The 13367-nt window shown below is 38.8% G+C and overlaps 2 protein-coding genes across 2 annotated transcripts; both read right to left on the bottom strand.

Moving 5' to 3' along the window:
* Nucleotides 1-854: 854 nt before the first annotated feature.
* Nucleotides 855-5319, bottom strand: LOC105056684 (small ribosomal subunit protein uS2). The gene is made up of 5 exons (XM_010938978.4): nucleotides 5044-5319; nucleotides 3014-3276; nucleotides 2731-2928; nucleotides 2013-2217; nucleotides 855-1224 (listed from the first exon to the last, which is right to left on the bottom strand). The coding sequence occupies exons 1-5, from the start codon at nucleotides 5171-5173 to the stop codon at nucleotides 1067-1069; spliced, it is 954 nt and encodes a 317-aa protein (XP_010937280.1). The 5' UTR covers nucleotides 5174-5319; the 3' UTR covers nucleotides 855-1066.
* A 900-nt stretch (nucleotides 5320-6219) lies between these two features.
* Nucleotides 6220-12394, bottom strand: LOC105056683 (eukaryotic translation initiation factor 3 subunit K). Its single transcript, XM_010938977.4, has 8 exons — nucleotides 12155-12394; nucleotides 10137-10193; nucleotides 9997-10047; nucleotides 9813-9875; nucleotides 9178-9228; nucleotides 9032-9098; nucleotides 7898-7980; nucleotides 6220-6727 (listed from the first exon to the last, which is right to left on the bottom strand). The coding sequence occupies exons 1-8, from the start codon at nucleotides 12278-12280 to the stop codon at nucleotides 6524-6526; spliced, it is 702 nt and encodes a 233-aa protein (XP_010937279.1). The 5' UTR covers nucleotides 12281-12394; the 3' UTR covers nucleotides 6220-6523.
* Nucleotides 12395-13367: the final 973 nt, after the last annotated feature.

Here is a 13367-nt window from a genome sequence, read left to right as displayed (position 1 = left end):
AGGGAGAAAGAAATCGGGAAGCAAGGACAAGAAGAGTTGTGGCATTCACTTGTACATCGATGTCATCCATCAGGACGACCTGCAATGGGATGTCTGGTCACATTCTTCAGGACCACCTGCAATTGGATCGGTCACGGCGGATAAGTAGTGTTTATAGTTTGATAGTTCGCAGGCAAATAGTCAATTTTTTCAGACCCAAGCTCCATTCGGCAAAGATCTCTGTTCTTTTGTAAATATAAACATAAAACAATTTTTTTTAGGCAGCAATTTTGTCAATTTGTGTTTGCTTATTTGGCCAAGTCCTCTGGCAGGCGCATCTTGTGTATCAATTGTGCTGTCTTTGCAAACAAGTGACCATTTATTTGGTAATTTTTTGTAGTAATCTTTTTAGTGCCCACTTGTGGACTCCAGGGCTGTTGGTCAGTATTATGTACTTAACTCATCCAACTTGGCTGTAAGTGGGAAATGCGGCAGAAACTATTCTTTACGAGGCTTCATTGCTGATTTCAACAAGTTCCATAATATGATTTTTATAGTTAGATACCGATGAGGTGTGCTTTTATGTTCGTCAGCACATGTTGCTAGCACAATTCACATGCTACGTCTGATCGGTGGCGCCTCAGAATCTCTTGGCACAGCATACCTCATTCAGAAAAAAGAAATCAATAACCTAAACAGCCTCCTGCCCTCAATCCAAAGTATGAATCACAAGCATTTTCCCTGGGACCACGTTCAGAATACCATACCCAGTACAATTGAGCAAATACAGCTTGTTCAACTAAAATCCATAACGCACCACCAGAAAAAACAAAACAAAAATCCATAATGCACAAATAATATTAAACACGAGGCCATGAACACACAAATTTTCTATCTGAATCTTCAAAATTTACTGACATCATGTTTCCAGCTTAAAAAAAAGATAAAAAAGAAAGAAGAAACACACTATGGCAACATAGTTCATAGCTGCGCAGTGAAGACTCGTAGCAAACAAAGGCTTCTTAAAACATCTAAAGATTAAATTCTAGATGGAAATTTGACAAGAGGATCTTGAAATGCAATCAGCCTACACCTCATCCCAGCCCGAGGGAGCAGGTGTGGCAGCATCCCAACCAGAGGGCACGACAGGAGGAACACCTTCCATAGGCGGAGCTGGCGCTGGAGCTGGAGCTGGAGCTGGAGCTGGAGCTGCAGCTGCATCCCATCCATCAGCAGCAACAGGAGCTGTTCATTAGAGAGAGGGAAACAAATAGTTCTTAGAACAAATATGAACAGCTCCATGATACAAACAATTGTGTCCAAGACAGCAACAAAAACAAGAGGAGAAAATGCAACATGACTTTCACATGGCACATGATGATCATCCAGATTCAGCTATAGAGCAGTACACTACCTGCATGTAATTACAAGTTGAGCAGGGACAACAAACAACAAAAACAGTTCCCTAAGTGGCTGCGTCACTAAAACTTTGCTCTGTGGAACAACTCTTATTTCATGACAGGAAAAAAAATGTCAAGGACATCTTACCCAGCCGCATTGTGGTTTCTGCTAGGAGTACCATATGGAACAGGAAGGATTGGTATAATTTCATGAAGTAGGCAACTCCATCTACAGTGTAACACGGCTCTGTAGTGGTCTATGGAATAAAAAGCTTTTAAGAAATCGGGAAGGCCCCAAAAAGATCTAAAAGGTGCAGATATCAACCAAGGTGCACACTTACAACTGAGTGGGTATGCTATAATGGTCTCACGAGAAATATGAGGGTTAATGGTTTTTAAGAACATTTGGAGCAGGGTACACTAAATTACAGCTGGCATCAATTGTTTGAAGTTGGGCGAACACAAACTTCAAGCAAGTCAGTAGCTATAACCGTTCCCAGTATGCTGGACCAGGAGTTCATGCACAGGATAACCATAAAGCTCCATGAATGAGGAAAATCTGAGCAACAAGAATCATGACAGGAGAAAAGTGGGGAAATTAGAAGGATGAGAGATTTAGGAAATAGTCCTGACCTTGAATAGCAGCCCACTCAACACCAGGCACTGCAGGAACAGCGGGAGCTACAGCTCCCATGTCAGGCACCCACTGTTCAGCAGTCCACTGATCATTGGGTAACACACTGCTGTACTCAGCAATTCCACCATGTTCAGGGGCCACCAGAGCCTCTTCTTCCTGTTCCTTAGCTTCCTCAGGATCCCTGTAGAAAAATAGATCGACCTGTGCAGACCACCAAACTAGCTAAGAAACTCAAAGATATAATCAGAGAAGCATGTCTAACATCACCAGATTAGCAAACCAGAAAAGAATAATTATTATATTTGGAGCAAACAGGGAACTGTTCAAATGACAAGCTGAGTATTAGAGAACCCAAGGAAATAATGGATCAACCATTTCTTGTTCTGTAAAAACAGAATGCTGCTTACTGCTTGAGACCTTGAAGAGATGCAGAAACGAAAGCTACTTCTAGCTATGCAGAAACCAAAAAATGTACACAAAATGATAGGAAAAAGATAGTTCCTGCAAATCATAAAAACCTCAATCTCTTTTTTTAGTTATTTGAGATGACCATGTAATTAGGTCTAGGCATCCGTTGGCAAAAGACTCATTTGAGGAAACTGAGACTAAAACAATGTATAGCCTATAGAAATGTTTCTCCTCCAGATGATTAATTCATAATGCTTCAAAGAAAAGACAAAACAATTAGAAGCACATAAGTTAATAATCTCTTACCATCACTTCCCATTTGTGCCCAGGAGCAATAGTACCACGCATCTGGAGAACCATCCTAGCCAACAACCAGTAGAGGCAGCCAATGCTGGTCTTCCCTTTGTTGTTTGCAGGAATTCCAATATCAACATATCGCATTGGAGAATCGGTGTCACAGAAGGCAATGGTTGGAATGTTTCCCAGAGCAGATTCCTTGATAGGCTGCAGGCAGTATAAATAGAAGGTATTAATAATCCATTTCCTTGGCCAAGTAATAAAATCACACCTTTGTTACTAATAAATTCACCTGATGATCGGTTCTAGGATCAGTGAGGATGAGAAGACGTGGCTCACTAAAGGATGTCTGAAGCTGATTGGTGAAGGTTCCAGGAGTGTGCCTCCCAGCAATAGCATGAGCACCCGTGTACTGAGCAAACTTCAAAACAGCTCTCTGACCATATGGCCTTGCAGATTGGACAATAATATCCTGAGGATTTTCAATGGCAACGATGACCCTAGCTGCTAGCTGAAGTTTCTCCCAAGTTCTACCAAGGTTGATGATGAAAATACCTGAATGATTAGGATTACATGAGTTTCAGAAACAACTCATTGAAGTAGGGAGTCAAAAGCTGCAATGGTTATTAGATAGAGATAGAACAAGACAGCAATTAATTACTAAAACCACAGGACAATTATGACTAGTAATTGAAAAAACATAAATATCAAATTTATAATGAAAAACACTACTTTTATATGGAATTCATCTAGATTTAAGAAGCCCATAGATGACAGTTATGAGAGCAGCTCAGATCCACAAAGTTGCAGAAAGCTATACAAATCCATCCGGCTGAAATACATTCAGCAATCTGGCCTGTTTTAGTCTTTTACCTTCTAGAAACAGATATGAATAAAAATGGCTTGTTTTAGAAATGCAATGATAGTGTTTAGCTTTTCAAAGATTTAAGCGAAGAAAGTATCCCCATAACCTAGAAGAATGGTAATTGGAGTTAGTGAACCACACACCTACAATTCCCAGGTCTCAATTCTTAAAGCAGTCATACTAAAAACTGCCCGCATTTTCATGCTAACTGGTACAGTGACCTTGCAATTGGCAGATCTGGCAACTTTAACACTGTTTATGTGCTTTAAATAAATAAATTTAAAAAAAAAAAAAGACCCATCTAAAACCAAATTCACAAAAGCTTTATTCCAACCACTTGTGATTGGCAGTATAAATCCTTCCACATGATTCATTCCAACACAGAGAGTTAAATGATTGTCCATTGTTACCATAAAATTTTTATGAACAATCTTTCCTCCACTTCCATAAATGACCCCTAAAGTTATGCATACTCTGTGGTCCGAGATATTGAATAACAAACAGGTATAGCAATCATTTCTGGCAGGTAGGAATAGTATATTTTCTATCGTTAACTATAGACTTTGCCATCGCCTACCAAACAGAATTCTCATATATTCTGTGCTTATCTTATGTGCCTGACCTTATCGTCTCTATCCAGTAAAACATGTGAACCATATTATTATCCAACAAAAATTCTCCTTGAATACATGAAATGTCCGGCAAAAATTCTCCAGACATACAGGAAAAGTCCTATTTCCTTCCATCGATGAAAATTGTTCATGAGCTTATAGCAGTTCGACAAGATAATCATCCATTCTTGTATATGATAAAGTCATATTTCAACCGTTCGAAAAGAGATACAGAAAAATTATGATAAAAACACCAAATAACAGGAAGAAATACCTGAAACATGTCATAGAAGAGAAACAACACGAATCACAAACAAAGAAAATATACGATTTATGCCCACATAATCACGGTTAGTCTGTCCCTACCCGAGATAGGTAATCAGAAACTCCATACCATCAAAAATAAAAAAAAATAAAAAAACAAAAACAAAACTATATCAAAAGATATATCAAGGCACGGTAAAAAGTTACGTGACACATCGCGAGCCATGACTTCCAAATTCCCGTTTATACACAGTAATCAAGCGCCAGAATTTTTTTTTGTTAAAAAAAAAAAAAGAAAAAGAAAAAAGAAAGTAGAATTGAACTTAAGAAGCCTAAAAACACCGAAAGGCTTACAGCTAAGCAAAGATTTCGACCATGAATTACATCGAAACTTCTGCTGAATTCTGTTCTAACCTCATCCACAAAACTTCCGTAGAACTTAAAATAACTGATAAAAAACGGAAGTTATTTATAAAGACTCCATCCTGCTATCTTTTCTTATCTGAAGTAATAACGCCATAAATCCACAGATCTAGAAGATAGGAATAAGGGTTCCATGGGCTAGGTTTAGGAGCTGGATACCGTCGGATCGTCGCTTGAAGACGTAACGCTCCATCTGGAAGTCGCAGTTCTTGGTGCCGAGATGGACTTCGGCGGCAAGCATCATTTGGATGTCCTGCTCCTTCTGGGAGAGCACCCGAGTCGTCGCCATGGCTGGAAGAGTCCTGAAGAGGCCGAGATCGAGGGCTAGGGCTTTCGAGTAGAGGGACAAGGGGATCCCAGATACCTAGCCTCGCTTTTTAGTTTTTTTCCCCCTTTTTTCTTTTTTTAATTCACAAGCGACGGTGGAGGAGGCGCGGGAGGTACCAGGGAGGAGCTCTTATTTAGTGCCCTCAGAACCCTAGCGTCTGTGGTAAAATGACTAAAATGCCCCCATTCGGAGGATGGCCAGGTTTGCTCGATGGATCGGTGAACCAGGCCGGAAATCGGTTCGAGCCGGTTGAGCTATTGGATCAGACTGGTTTAAAGAAGAGGTTTATATTTTGTATATTTATCTAACTAATCGGTCCTTAGTATGGATTGGAATAACATATTTGTATTTCTTAGTTGACCATTCACTGCATCAATGAGGACTAGATTAGCTGAGGTTTAGTATAACATTATGGACAAGAAAAAAGGAAATCACTCAGCCCATATTGCATAGAATTACTTTGTGTTGGACAAGCAAATTAGAAAACCAAAACAATTATTTGGAACTTGCAGGCATTCGTCTCAATTGAGAGTGAGAATTAAATTGAAGATCCACTTGAGTTTCCAATCTAGACCCGAGTGGATTTGAATGATCTACTCCAGGTGAAGCTCTAGGATGGTCCAGATTTCCAAGACAACCAAGTGGAAAGTATTGAATCAAACATCCCTGTTTTGCACCAGGATTCCGGGCAGAGCCAACATAAAAGTTTGCTTATTGTGGTCAATCAAGGTGGCCAAGTAACCCAAATACCGGTGCGCGATGCTGTAAAGGATTAATCCAATTGATGAACTCTTAAAAGCTTTCAATCAGCCAGTCTTCTTTTTTTTTTTTTTCCTGTTGTTGTTGTTGTTCGCGAGTTATTTTAAAGAAACCTTGCGATTATAGCAGTTTGTAAATAGCAATTCACTAAACCAGATTTAGCCTTTCATCACCGTGGCATACAAGAAGCACAGTGGCCAATAAATGGGCGTGCAAGAAAAGGGAAGTCTCTTCTACTGAGAGGGGCATTAAAAATAAATAAAGAAAACCTGTTTGATGCATTGGGTCGCAATATCCCTGCAAGTAGAAACAACAACACTTCCAGGATGCTCATCAAAATCCAACACACTTAACATACTCTAGGATCGCTCATATTCTGGATAGATTTGGCTTATATTGTTTGTAACAAAAATGGGGTCCATCCAAATTATCCTATAAGCCAAGATTGCAAAGCACAGCAACTGTACCATTACATCAGAGAGGTCCTCGATACACCTGGATTCTGCATCAGCTTCGAGTGCAACACATAAGTGTTGAATCCTAACCATCTTTTCAACTCAGGATGGGGAAGATGCGGGTAACGTGTTCGAGCGGGACACTGTCCACTGCGTTCTTCTTGAGCTCTGGGTGGTTGAACTCATTGCGGGGGAGGACGATAAGCTGGGAGCGGCCATGACCCTTCTCAAGGGCCCAGCCACTGTTGGCCACCTGGTACTCCAGAAACTTGTCCAGGGAGAGACCTTCAATGTTGATGGCCTGCACAGACATGAAATGGCTTCTAAGAACAGGCGGAACAAAATGACACCTGAAATCATTAGTCTAGGCACTTTCCTGTGCTTTAGCTTTTAGGAGGAAAAGAAATGTTTTCTACTGGTGTTAGGCATCGACTTCCAAATGAAACACTACTCACAAGTTAATTGCCCTCTCTAGGAGTATGATCATGAGTTTATAATATTTGCATGTAGGATGAGTCAAATGAGTTCAAACTTTTAACTGCCAACTCTGATTCACAAATCCATTAACAATGCAACATGGTGATGAGATAGGAGGTTGGAGAATCAGGCGGCGGGACAGATCACACAGTCATGCCACTGGTTGCATCCTAAAAGAGGAGAAAATGGAAGTTCTGATGTTTCCCAAGTCACTGGTTCCACCCTAGTAACGGATGGACGTATGGGCACGAAGAGTGGAAGGTTTGCGCATATTCAGTCTGGACAATGATCAGCAAGCTGTAGTAGGATAGGCCCAAAGTCAAGAGCATATATATGGCAAGTTACTCTGACCAACACGGAGAATGTAACTAATTCTGCAACAACACAATACATAGCAAGGATTAAGACACACAAGGATCATCAAAAAACTGTGATAATCTCCTAACTATACCCCACTATCACAAATCTGATAGAATAGGAAAAAGATTCAAAATGAAAGACTGTCATGGTTGCATTTAAATATCAGAATAACAACCAGGAATGTATCGAGCCTCGCCTAGCAAGTCATTGGCTCCAACATTGATTAATATTGATATGAAAAGGTTTAGGGGATAAAAGGACTAGAAAACCACCTATAATGAAGTATTCTTAGGCATTAGCAGAGCCAACTGAATCTAAAAGTTCACAATGATGCAGTCAGACATGAGCTGAGCTAGCCCTTGCATTTCGAACAGGGATTCATTTTACCCAACAACAAACAAAAAGCAAAATTTAGGCCTTTCCTATTCTGCAGTAATTTTTGACCTACAACTCAGAGTATCATGAAAGTAATCCTCGTCACCGGTTGCCTTGTTAGCATGCTTCAGCAAATGACATAGAATATTGAACAACAGCCTATGCCCAAGCATAGAATTACTGAAATAGGTTTCATCATCACCAAATACATTTAAGCCAAATATAGAATGAAAAAAGATGAAGAACAAAGCAATCTTACCTCTGCAAGTATAGGCCTGGGTACTTTCTGGTATGTTAAGGAGAGGACGTGAATTGCATAAGCTTGGATTGCTTGCTCAAAACCTGTGCCATATTTATTTAAGTCACAATAACTTAGCCATCAGATAGATACACATACACACACAGAGAGAGGAAGGGAAGGTGGGAGGAATTTTTCTATATGTTGGCAAAACAAGACAAGCTTAAGATGTGTTCAGATCCCAGCAGGTAGATGCCTGCTAGATCCTTCACCAACAAGCTAGAAAAACAAAATGGAATATCTTTTCCCAGATCAACTTCCCCAATCCAGTAGAATATAGGCCCATGGCCAAATAACTAGCCAGTTTACTTGATTGACAGCTTCATATGAAGTTTGGAGACGTTAAAAATTTGGTTAGTGAGCATCTACAGGGATAAGCTCCCAAATGCCACAAGTTGTTCAAGCTTTCTCTCAGCCCATAAACATCAAGAAAAGGTGCTCTCTTACAGTGACCTGTGCCAAAAAGTTTCCGTTACAAAACTTTTTGTGTACAGAATGGCTTTTGTAAGCTTTCAATTTTAACGATACAGAGCATTTACAAGGGAATATAAGGGTACACATTTCTTCAGAAGGCAATTCGGATCATATCAAAGATATGAAGGATAGGATACATACGTAAAAGTTCAGGAAAGTAGTTCAAGTTCTCTGAAGGATAACTACTCTGGAACTGGTTGCCCTCTTAAAAGCATACCTCAAGGAGCATTTCAAGAGTTGTTGAAATTTAAATGAAGCAAAACCTCCAAAATATATGGTTTCAGGCAACTTAAAGATAGTCCTGTTCATGTTTGTCATTGATACATACATGATTACCAGCTCACTAGACAAGTTCATGCGAGCTGAGATTGTATAAAGAACTATAGGGGGAAAGGACATGAAAAAAGGAAAAATAACTAACTGAACACTAATTGAAAGTTGAAATTAATCATGTCTAAGAAGCAATAAATTCCACTCTTCAAAAGAAATGCATGCAAAAAAGAAAGGCAGGAAGGAAAGAGTAAGAGGTGAGATGAGATATGCTGAACAACATTTTACTAGCAGCAAGCATGACGTTTTGGAACATATGCAGATGAATTGGGAACATTTCCACATCTTTACCTGGAACAACTTCAAGTATGCTGCGGTTCTTCACAGCTTCATCCCAAAATTGATGAAATCTTGCAGTCTGTGGTCATCCAATGATTTAAGATTTGCATTTTTCACTCTGAACATACACAAAAATCAGAATTAACAATGACACATACCTCTAGATAGTGAGAGAGGACAATCAGTGTCTTGAATTGCTCCTCCATTTGCTGTCCAGAGGCAGAAAAGAAAAGAAGATAAGATTTTATTTCCAATAATCATCACAACTGAAAGCATAGTAATCGTGAAGAGTGAACAATTGGATCTCAAAGTGCAGAGTTATTTAGAGGTAAACTAATGTAGGTAATGTAACATGGACAACTGAATATCAAACTAAGATAAAGAACTAAACCCAGCCAAAACTTGTACATCAAGCTGTCTGCCATAGAAGATATGTAACTTCAAGCAACAATGTCAGCTACAAAGGAGGGGTACTAAAGATCTAAGGGATTACCAAATAAGATTTACCATGTCATTATAAAGGAATGCATCTTCCCCATTCTCTAATTACAATTTATTATTATCAAAGAAACCAATGTCTCTAGAATGATGCATACATATCCAAAAACTACGTATGTGCATGTACATCCTCATTAGCATCACTTTGTTTCTTTTTGCATGAAACTTCCTTGCAAAGATTTTATTCTCAAGAATACTGTTAATTATGACCGACAAGAGTTCACATTTCTCCAGACAGGTTCATCCAATAGGGATGTGCACACAAATGTGACTCCCAAAAAAAGGGATTACATACCACTTGTTCGGGAATCAAGAAGAGACAAAGGCTAAAATCTGGTGCTGGCATTGCCATGAGAGCCTGTTAAAAAATGAAAAAGTAAATGATGATATTGCCATGAGATGTGCAAAGCATGGAGGAGAACTTGTTTATAATTAATTAATATCCTGCTTTCATATGTTAATTTTGGAGTTAACCAAACCTTGATCAAAATCCGAACTACAATTGGGATGCTCATCCGTTCTGGCTCAAACTACAAAAAGAAAATGATGTCAGTAGAGGAAAATTATTTGTATACTTACAAGCACATATTTGGTAGATAAGGAAATGTGTATAAATAACCTGATAAAGCCGAAGAAGGCAAAGATTTGCATCCAAACTGTATGTTTGAGAAGAAACCTGTATCGTGAAGCAATCAAGGAAAAACTCATTAACATGTACAAGGAATCCCAATGCAAAATTAAAAAGAATGAATGAATGAAAGAAAGGAAGTAAAAAGTGAGCAGCAAGCTTCGTCAGAATTCACAATTGGTTCAGATTCCAGATTCTAAAATTATTAGTGAAACATAATATACAAGTAGCTTTAGCTCAAGTTTAACAGAATGAACTCTTAAAGAACTTTATTATTGGAAATCGGAAATACATGAGACATCATAAATCCTTCCTATTAATAACATCTTGAACCAAGGGAAAGGGTGGCTTCCTAGATGAGGGGATGCTTATAAACTAAAAGCCTGCAATGATGAGCATGGCAGTAGGTACATATCATAAACAAGAAAGAAGGAAAATATATGACTGTGGTTTAGGTCTCCAATGAAGTCGAAACTCAGGCTCATCTGCCATGCATAGTGGACTCTGAGATTCAAAGTGGCTGTCTGATAGTTTTAAACCATACCCCTTCATATGTGGTGGCAAACACATATCTCAACATCCACCATGCATAGGAAGTAGGCCCAAAGTGGAAATTAAGTTTCTACTTTGCAGCAGAGGACTGCATCCAAAATATATATCTGACTATTCAAATCTGATGCAATTAGCCCCTTATTCCTCTTCACAAATCTCAAACCTTCTTCCAAATTTGGAGACGCAGAAAAGACCCATACATGCTTTTATAAACCATAGTGCATGAATGTGGTCGATGAATAAGGTGCTTCATGGCATTGATGACTAACATCCAATAAAAACAAACTTAAATACCATCAAATGTTCGATCAAATCTCACAACAACTGTGAAGCAAGGCTTCTGACCTTGACAAATAAATTAAAAATTCATTATATTGTTCCAGAAAACAGCAATGATGTGCCTAAAGGAAAGTTACAGAATCAACTTAAATTCTAAACTTTGTGAAGTCATCTGGACATAATATTCAGCAAATTAAGAATTCCAAACAACATAATTCACAGAATATTAAGTCGCTCCATCTGAGAAATGGTATGAAACAATATGTTCTTGAATCTAGAAGAGATTCATGCTGCTTCAAAATCATTAGCGAAATACACATTTGGGCAGGAACACATAAATGGATCAACATTTAACCATACAAAGGCCTGATATGGCCTAAATTCATGTAAGAATGTATGGCAACTTGTAAGTTAAGAAGGGTCAGTTTGGCATTGCTAGGTGAGTAATACTGGAAACTGGGTGCTTGGACGACTCAAGGCTTATCATTGCTATCAAACGCTAGGTATTGGATGAATGACCACAAACTAATTTGACTATTTTGGTAGGATTAAAGCTCCAGAACAGTTTGCAACCATAGAGAAGCCTATGACATAGTTGCCAGGTCCAAGGAGAAAAATTTCCAATTCTATTTAATACTTTATGAAATCAGCCTTATAATCAGGCATCCTAAGTTTGGTTTAAGGGCCTCTAAAGAAAGTGCAACATCCAAAACCATGAGCTTTCCCTGATTGGTACAATGTGTTTCCAATGTAATGAGGGCATGAAACATTGATAGGGGTTTCACCAAGCCAAATGCCAAGCTAGAGAAAACTATGTAACAACGGAATTCTTGTAATTTGTTTTCTATAAATATATTATATATCACAATCACTGTAATCACGATCCCTCGATGAACACGGAGCCGATCAACTAACAATCGCATAATCGCATAAATGAATAAAGCTACAATCTTTGCAAGTAAATAAACAAAAATAACAAAATCCAAAATACAAAAGCCTAAAAGATCCGATTTTCACAGCGTCACTCAAAAGAACATTTTCCGACAATCAATATAGCAAAGTAAAACAAACTAAAAATCCATATTTCTTCAAACAAACTACAGAATTTAACCCTTCCCTAATAAACGTTCGACACTGAGTGGAGTAGGAGATCAAAAGATTGATGAAGAGAGGCTCACCTGTTCATTGACATGGTTCTCGAGATCGGTGAGGATGTCGGGGTTGTAAGGGTTCACGGCAACGAGCTGCTCCACCGTGTACGAGACCTGCTGCTGCTGCTGCTGGGACTCTCGTTCTCTCACCATCTCTCAATCGAAGCGCTAGATCAAAAACCCTACAAACCGTAGACGAGAAAGAGATATATGAGGCGAAGCCGGAGAAACCCTAACCCCGATCCTGAAATTGGAAGGGCCCTGTGTCGCAATGAGCAAGGGCACATATACGCGAGTAGACCGCAGTTGAGATGATTGTGGCCGTTGGATTTAAGGGTCCGTTCCCAAGGCACTACTGATCGGAAGGCCTGGATTAACTGGCACAACGATCAGTGTTAGATGTCCCACGTAGAACAGAAATCCATGCGGGAACCTGATCCGCCGTTCGTGGTGTCCGTGGAAAACTATGGCATCCATCTATTTGTGGCGTCGCGCAAGGTGGAGTTTTTACGTACTAGGCCTGTCCACCTCCCTTTTTTTTCCCCCTTTTTTGTTCAAATGGGAAAGATGACATTTTACGTGTCCTTTGGCCTAGGGAAGGCAATGCCTTAACTAAGACAACAACATGCAAAACATTATTTCATACTAATTTGATCCAGTATTAGGTCAAGACCTCATAACCCATATCTACCCCTAGGTCATTTTGAGGCATTGCTTTGAGCCTAAATCCTATTTATTTTGCATAACTCAGTCCCTAATTTCATACATCAGAGAGGCATTTGGTGCATTACATAGATAATATTGCTATGGTAATGTAATTGTAAAGAGAATATGATTACTTGGTAAAATAAAAAGGAATTCTATATTGTAGTATTTGGTATATACAGTAATGTTGTTGTAAAATGACAAAAAATCTTACATTGATATATTTGACGTACAATTTAGATTATATGAAATATAAGCTAATTTTTTCAAAGTATTTCCATCATTGCTTATTGATTATTGTCTATTTTCTACAAAGACAACTTGATTTCGGGATCCAACCATTTTCAATGACATCATCAGTTGAAACCACCCATTATATTTTTTTTTTAAATTTTCATCAACTGGGACTACCCATAACTTATTTAATATAGATTTAAATTTATTTTGATGGAGGTATTTTCGTCCTAAAGTTATCTTGTTGTAAAATTATGGGGTTGCAAAATTATATGTAATTATGTAGCCACCTCTCTCTAGG

Source organism: Elaeis guineensis, chromosome 13 (genome assembly GCF_000442705.2).
Source record: "Elaeis guineensis isolate ETL-2024a chromosome 13, EG11, whole genome shotgun sequence".
NCBI lineage: Eukaryota > Viridiplantae > Streptophyta > Magnoliopsida > Arecales > Arecaceae > Elaeis > Elaeis guineensis.
Note: the sequence above shows the minus strand (reverse complement) of the source record. Positions and strands in the feature narration are given on the sequence as shown.